The following is an 8,416-nucleotide window of genomic DNA, read 5'->3' as shown; positions in this document are numbered from 1 at the left end:
TCTCTATTTTTAGATTGAAAAAAATAGAACAAGTTTACATGAATTACTATGAGCAGAGCACCCTCTTGGTGTATTTTATTCAAGCATCATACTTGACAAACTTCATTACAAATGTATCAGAAACAATATAGTTTGTGTTAAGCACATTTAACATGACTCCTGGGGAAATATGAAACAAAAATGAGTTATTAGTAATCCCATTATCAAACTACATGAATTATTTCATGTTTGATAATGTAATTTACTATCTGCTGTTGTGATTAAAATTCAAGGGACCTTGCTACAGTGCATAATGAACTCTGCTGAGGGCAGGTGTAAACAAATCAAGGTTTTATTGGGGCAGTACAGAGGTATGAGTATATATTTTAGGTACTGCAAAATAAGCAATTATCAGCAGGAGCTAAGAATATGCTAGGCCCATAAAGTCCATGAGTTAGTTACCAAGAATTCAGCCCTATGAGATAAACAATGGCTATAGATATACAGGTTACTCACATGGCTGTAGAGGAGTCTGAGGAGTTTACCAGCTAACTGAGTCACATGTGTTCAGTTCCCAGGAATGCCAGCCATGGTGGGCACCTCAAGCACCCTCAGCCAAGATGCGTCTGATCAGGAGAAGCAGGGGCCAAAAGGGACCTGACTTCCAGCTGGCTGTGCTTAAATCCATTCAGATCTACCCATAATCCCTGTGCATTTGCACAGGTTGGACCCACCCACAATCCAGTGTGCATTTGGTCTGTTAGAGGCTGACGTCAGCCATAGCTGTCAGATGTGTGCTGTCTAACTTCCTATCGTGGGCTAGTATTCTGCATAACAACAATCTGCCATTATTATTTTGCAATAAAAATTCTCTTTACCAGGCTGCCTAAAGCCCCCTTTACATCCTTATTTCTGAGGGTGTAGATGAAAGGGTTAATGGTAGGAGTCACCACTCCATAGAACAGAGCCATAAACTTGGGCTGGTCCTTTGAAATAGAGGATGGTGGCTGAAGGTACATGCTGATGACGGGTCCAAAAAATAAGAACACTACCAGGAGATGGGAGGAACAGGTTCCAAAGGCCTTTTTCCTTCCCTCAGAAGATTTAATTTTTAATACAGCATGTCCAACTAAAGCATAGGAAGCAAGAATTAGGCACAAAGGAACAATTACAACAAAAAAACATATTACAGAGAGTGTAAGCTCATTAGCTCTCTTTTCACCACAAGCATTCTGTATCAAAACAAGAATCTCACACAATATGTGATCCAGTGTATTGAGGCCACACAGTGGCAACTGCAGTGTGGCAGTAGATACTGAGAATGCATAGGTGATTCCATTCAGCCACACAATAGATGCTAAGAGGATACAGAGGCGCCCATTCATGATGAGGGTGTAGTGCAGGGGCTTGCAGATGGCCACATAGCGATCAAAGGACATCAGAGCCAGAAGCAGACATTCTTCACCACCCATTGTGTGAAACGAATACAGTTGTATCACACACCCTGTGTAGCTGATCGTCTTCCTAGAGCTTCCCAGGTTAAACATCATCTGAGGGACCACACTAGTGGTATAGCACATGTCCAAAAAGGAGAGGTTAGTGAGGAAGAAATACATGGGGCTGTGCAGTCGGGGGTCTAAGACAGACACGAGAATGATGGCTATATTCCCCACCATGGCCATGGGGTATGTGATGAGAAGAATAACAAACAGAGGGAGCTCCAGCCAAGGGTGGTCAGCAAAGCCAAGCAAAATGAACTCTTCAGGATGGGATGTGTTAGTTACTTCCATTATCCCCAACTGATTATACCTGCAGAAAGAAATTAGCAGGAAAGTTAGAAATTCTTTTTTTTTTTTTTTTTTTGGTTTACGTTTTCTTTTTATTTATTCCTTGAAACTGCCCATATTGCAGGCTTTTCATGGGTGAAATATGGAATTGAGCAGATTCCTTTTTTTTTCTACAAAATTGTGGTATAAACTTGCTCAACTTTCTATCTTATTGCTAATAAACCTTACAGGCACAGTTTGCAAAATAAACCCCTTAAGGACTGAATGTGTAGAGCATGCTGCAAGGTACTAACTAATTAGCCTCTCTCTTTTTTTTCTCAATGGAAAGTTAGAAATTCTAATGAGAAAGACCAAGTATTATTTTGCATTGGCTTTTATGCAGCATTGACCACAGTAACTTGTAAGACAAACAATCCAAAGGATTTGACAACTCTTGAGAATTTGCTTTCATGAAACTACATTATGCTATATAACTTATTTAAACTGAATATCTTCCAGCATATATTAAGAAAGCTACCTTCAGGTTATGGTAAAGATTAATTGACAAATAGAATTATTTCTGTTGTGGCAAAATACTTTTCAATAGTTTTCATATTTTGGTAGCAATAAAGTTAGCTGATAAAACCATTTACATGTGGTCTATTTGTTCTTATCTGCACACATATGAGAGTATATCTGATGGCATGGAGTCCAGTAACCATGTGATTTATTTTTTAACATTTTATTTATTTATTGGCTAGAGACAGAATGATATTAAGAGAATGGGGTGAGGGGAGAAGGAGAGAAAAACAGATACACCCACAGTAATGTTTTACCACCTGCAAACCTTTCCTCCTGCATGTGTGGCTCAGAGGCTTGGATCTGGATTCCTGAGCATTTGCAACATGTGTGCTTAACCATGTTTGCATCTGCCTGGCCCCTCAAGAATAATGCTGTGTGATCTTTCAAAATTTTACAATAAATAACTGAAGTAGAAGGAGTAGGAGGCAGCCAGAAGGTGGCCCACCTGGTTAAGCACACAAGGATAGGATTTCAAGCCCGGGGTCCCCACATGAAGCGGGTAAATTTCATAAGTGACAAAGCAGGTCTGCAGGTGTCTTTTTAAAACTATTTTTACTTGTCTTTATTGGAAAGAGACAGCCAGAAATCAAGAGGGAAGGGGTTGATAGAAAGGGAGAAAGTCAGAGACACCTGCAGCCCTGCTTCTCCATTCACAAATCTTTCCCCCTATAGGTGGTAAGCAGTTTCGCACTGCAACTTTTGTGCTCAACAGGTATGCCACCACCCATCCCTCAAGTGTCTATCTTTCTCTATCCTTCTCTACTCCCCTCCTTTCTCAATTTCTCTATCCTACCCAATAAAATTGGGAGGGGGCGGAGGCATGGCACCAGGAGCAGTGGATTTGTAGTGCTGGCACCAAGCCCCTGCCACAACCCTATAACCCTGGAGACAAAAAAAAAAAAAGAGTAGGAGAAACACGAGCTATAAAATCATGAAGACTTTATCACTTTGAATCAAATATACTAGTATAGTCAACTAGATATATCATCTTAATGTGAACTAGGAGGCTTGTTTTAAACTCACTTGTAATAGAATTGAACAATAAACTTTCAGGCCTGCTTACTGAAGTATAAACTGAGAGTTGAGCTATGCCCTAAAATTATTCATGCTTGAGAGGTTTTATTTTTAACCTACTTTGTATTTATATTTTTCTTCTATAACTTTTCAGACTGGTCATTTGATAATTTTTACAATAAATTTTGGTACATCTACTTGGTAGGGATTTTCTTTATTCCATGGTTATCATTTTGTTCTACTCAAGAGCTTGGAACCTGTGTCCTTGTGCATAGTAATATGTGCACTTAACCAAGTACCATCGCCTGGCCCCTTTCACTGGGTCTTTACTCGTGCTCTCTCCCACTATTCCTAGATCACTCAATTTTTCCTCGTAGTGGGTGAATGACAGAGAAGGAGTAAGATACAGAGAAGAAAAACACCATTCCATTGCTTGTGAAGCTTGTTATTGTTCGGTGCTATCATGCAATGATTGGTGTTCTAACTTAGTCTTCCGTATAATAAAGTGTACACTCTACAGTAAGATAACTCACTTTTGTTTTTTCAGATATTTTCTCAGAGATCAAGGAATTGTTTCTAAATCAGTGTGAATTATTTTGAAGTAAAGTTCTATAATTATAATCCTATATCTCCAATCACTTGACTACCGATTTTATGAATTTAATCCTTACATCCCAGGTTTTTTTTTTTTTTTGCCTCCAGGGTTATTGCTGGGGCTCAGTGCCTGCACTACGAATCCACTGCTCCTGGAAGCCATTTTTGTTGTTGTTGTTGTTGCCCTTGTTGTTTATCATTGTTGTTATTATTGTTGTTATTGCTGTCATTCTTGCTGGATAGGACCAAGAGAAATTGAGAGAGGAGGGGAAGACAGAGAGGGGGAGAGAAAGATACCTGCAGACCTGCTTTACCGCTTGTGAAGCGGCCCTCCTTCAGATGGGAAACTGCAGGATAGAACTGGAATCCTTATGCCGGTACTTTTGCTTTAACCCACTGCGCTTAACCCATTGCCCTACCGCCCGGCCCCCCATCCCAGGATTTTTCTCCTGTTTTTTTCAGATATGTCCTTGGTGCATCATCACTATTAAACTACATGAGGACATACGTATACAAGTATACTTAGTGCCACTTTAATGAAATATGAAACGTTGATTCTTTGTGTCTTAACAAAAATATTTAGTTGTAACTACGCACTATTTTTATCATCTATTTTGTTACATCTTCATTCTAACTTTATAAGATAGGCTCTATATATAGCATTTATATATCTATAGAGGAAGAAATATGTTATATTTATCTAACATAAAAATATCTGCATGAAACAATTTGACAAGTTCAGTATATAGTATTTGATGACATATATAAAAAAATCAATGATTATATGAAGGACTCTTTCTTGATTCAACTTAACATTTGCCAGATCTACTGTTCATTAAAATTAAAATGATGTTAAATTTGGTCTAAGAGAGGAGAGACTTGTTTGCAAAGTAACCTAGTGGTTTTTATGCCCATTTAGCTAAGAATATCAAAAGTTTAGGAATGGCCTCCAAAAATAGAGTTTTCTGTTTTTTCTGTATGTTACATAGTATGCTATACTCACTTTCCAAAGTTACAAATAGGAAGAGTCTTTAGAGCAAAGACCTTTTTACTCACCATATTGAATAAATATTCAGTAATAAGAACTATAAAGGCATACTCTTGAAGTTCCAATGTTTCATAGAAGCATGGAGAAATTGTGGTATATAACTGGGAATTTAAGAATTAAGTTCATAAGTATTTTCCATTTGATATTGCACTGGCAATAAAGAAAAACCATGGAGCTGTAAGAATAGTAGATAGTATCAAGAATGCTTTGTAGGAGTGCTATTTATATTATAATGACAAGACTCTTGGGCATTATTTCTAGACTAGTCTGTTTATGGCATCCCTATAGAATTTGGAGAGCTTGTTCCTTGGGGTAGTGTTCCCTGTGGTAGTACTTTATTGCAGCTACTTTTCTTCTTTTATTTTACCCAGATCTCTTTATTGGAGACACATTTTTTTCTACTGAATTGAGATTAGTAGTCAGTGTACCATTATTAGTTTTATTTTAAAATAGGCCAGTTTCCCCACAAGAGTGCTGACTTAAATAGTATATGGTTAGATAAAGGCTACTTTAAATACATTATTGTGAGAGTTTAAATTCCTTGACTATATTATTTTTCTCATTTATAGAACATTTCACATAACACATTTATTTCTAGGCATAGAATAAAAGCACAAAGTTAAATTGGAATTAAGAGTGAATAGAATGCCACTCTAAAAAAGCAGCCAACTCCTCCAAAATATTTTTTTATTTTTTTCTTTCTTGAGGGATTAATGTTTTAAAGTTGATACTCCTCCAAAATCTTACACTATTAAAGAGAATGTATTATTCTTTTTTAAATATATATTTTTATTTTTATTTATTTATTAGTGACTAGAGACAGAGAAACTGAGGGGGCATATATATGTATAACATATATACATATATATATATAATATATATATATATATATAGAGAGAGAGAGAGAGAGACCTACAGCCTCTCTCCCTATAGGTGGGAACCAGGAACTTGAATCTGGGTCCTTGTGCACTGTAATTCTTCTTCTAGCATTTGCCCTTCTTCCGTAGCCAATCAACAGCGTAGCAGGACCAACAGCTTGAAAGCTGTCAGGAGCTGCTTGTTGCTGGCTTTGAAAGTGACTGGGATCCATGTGGATTCAGTCGGCTAGGAAGGATCGTCAGTTTCCCCAGTGAATGGGTACTCACGGGATGCACCACAGGAAGATCGATCCAATGCATCCCGTGCACTGTAATGTGTGCATGTAACTAGATGTGCCACTGCCTGACCCCAAGAATGTATTACTTTCATCCTAGTTGAGGGTCTCACTAGCCAAAGCTTTCATAGATTTCAGTAACTTCAGCAGTAAAGTTTCAGTAAAGTGTTTTCTTATTCAACCATTTTTCACATCACTAAATGCTATCTTAATTGAAATTTTGAAGTATTCCTGGTGTTCAAGTTGTATAATGCCTCTTTATCAGTAGAAACACAAATTCTGTAGCACTTCTTTAACTTTGTTGCTTGGTTCTGGTTCATTATGCAATCTTTCATATTTCTCGATGAAATATTCATTTTGAAATTTATTTACTCTTTACTATAAGTTATATCTACTCTTAAATGCCCAAAACATTTGCAAATAACTTGTTATGAATTTAAAAGTGCAGACTTTTGATAATTGAAAGTCTCTCAAATTCCAGTTCTGCATTAAAATATTGACTTCTTTTGTTGTTTGTTCTTTTTTTTTTTTTACTTATAAAAAAACAACAGATAAGTGGCTGAGAAAGCTGTGGTATATATACACAATGGAATACTATGCAGCTATTAAGAACAATGAATTCAATTTCTCTGAACCATCTTGGTCAGAGCTAGAAGGAATTATGTTAAGTAAGCTAAGTCAGAAAGATAAAGATGAGTATGGGATGATCCCACTTATCAACAGAAGTTCAGAAAGAATATCAGAAATGGAAACTAAAAGCAGGATCTGACTAAATCTAGAGTAGGGCACCAAAGTAAAAACCCTGTGGTGAAGGGGAGGATGGACATGCGGCTTCCTGGACCGGCAGGTGGGTGGGATGGGACACAGTCTTTTGGTGGTGGGAATGGTGTTTATGTACACACCTATTAAATTGTAGTCATATAAATCACTATTTAATTAATATGAGAGGGGGAAAAATTGATTGTATGTCTAACAAAGGGACTTTCAAAGTTAACCCAATTACCAAATAATGTGATGACAACAATAACTATCCATTGTCTTCTTGAACCCTAAGACAGTGGGAACCTCACATTTCCACTAGAAAGCCTAAACTTCCCCCAGTCCTGGGACTTTAGGGTAGGGCCCACTTTCCCATATGCTTCTCCCAGTTCTTATCAAATAATATTGCATCTGCTGATTGCAACCTAGTCAACGCAATGAGTGCCACCCCAGTATGCTTCACTTCAGACTGTGTCCAGAGACTTCACGTGTGAAATGACAACTCTTCAACTTCATCACTCGGTTGAGACCTTTCCTTTCATAGTATTCTCTAATTCCATCCCAGGTGGTTCAATTCCTAACAAAGTCCCAAAACCTAGATATAGACCAGGTTCCAGGAGATAGAGCATATGTTCACACATATCCATAAACCAGGGCAAATATAAACCTGAAAGCAATAGTACACTAGAGTTTGCAGTGAGTACCCCCCAACACTTCATCTCCACTATTCTAATCTTTGGGTCCATGATTGCTCAACAATTTGTTTGGCTTTGTATGTTAACTCTCTTTTCAGCCCCCAGGTTCCAGATGCCACCAGGATGCCGGCCAGGATTCCCTGGACTGAAGACCCCACCAATGCATCTTGGAGCTCCGCTTCCCCAGAGACCCACCCTATTAGGGAAAGAGAGAGGCAGGCTGGGAGTATGGATCGACCAGTCGACGCCCATGTTCAGCAGGGAAGCAATTACAGAAGCCAGACCTTCCACCTTCTGCAACCCACAACGACCCTGGGTCCATGCTCCCAGAGGGATAGAAAATGGGAAAGCTATTGGGGAAGGGATGGGATATGGAGATTGGGTGGCAGGAATTGTGTGGAGTTGTACACCCCCATCCTATGATTTTGTTAATGTCTCCTTTCTTAAATAAATAATAATTTAAAAGAAAGGAAACACTGACTAAACCATAGGATAAGAGGGGTACAACTTCGCACAGTTCCCACCACCAGACCTCCGTATCCCATCCCCTCCATTGATAGCTTTCCTATTTTTTAACCTTCTGGGAGTATGGACCCAAGGTCATTGTGGGATGCAGAAGATTGAAGGTCTGGCTTCTATAATTGCTTCCCTGCTGAACATGGGCATTGACAGGTCGATCCATACTCCCAGCCTGTCTCTCTCTTTCCCTAATGGGGATGGGCTCTGGGGAAGCAGAGCTCCAAGGCATATTGGTGGGGTTGTCTGTCCAGGGAAGTCTGGTCACATCCTGCTAGCATCTAGGAACCTGGTGGCTGAAAAGAGAGTT

The 8,416-nt window shown here is 38.7% G+C and overlaps 1 protein-coding gene across 1 annotated transcript; it reads right to left on the bottom strand.

Moving 5' to 3' along the window:
• Positions 1-830: 830 nt before the first annotated feature.
• Positions 831-2,103, bottom strand: LOC103127698 (olfactory receptor 2B11-like). The gene has a single exon (XM_007538579.2). It carries the CDS (start codon positions 1,767-1,769, stop codon positions 831-833), a length of 939 nt encoding a protein of 312 aa, XP_007538641.2. The 5' UTR covers positions 1,770-2,103.
• Between the last annotated feature and the right edge of the window lie 6,313 nt (positions 2,104-8,416).

Source organism: Erinaceus europaeus, chromosome 4 (assembly GCF_950295315.1).
Source record: "Erinaceus europaeus chromosome 4, mEriEur2.1, whole genome shotgun sequence".
Taxonomy (NCBI): domain Eukaryota; kingdom Metazoa; phylum Chordata; class Mammalia; order Eulipotyphla; family Erinaceidae; genus Erinaceus; species Erinaceus europaeus.
The sequence above is the reverse complement of the archived record's forward strand: the minus strand, read 5'-3'. Positions and strand labels throughout refer to the sequence as shown.

Excerpts from the sequence above, each read along its gene's own strand:
- LOC103127698 (XM_007538579.2), bottom strand. The coding sequence starts at position 1,769 with ATGGAAGTAACTAACACATCCCATCCTGAAGAGTTCATTTTGCTTGGC.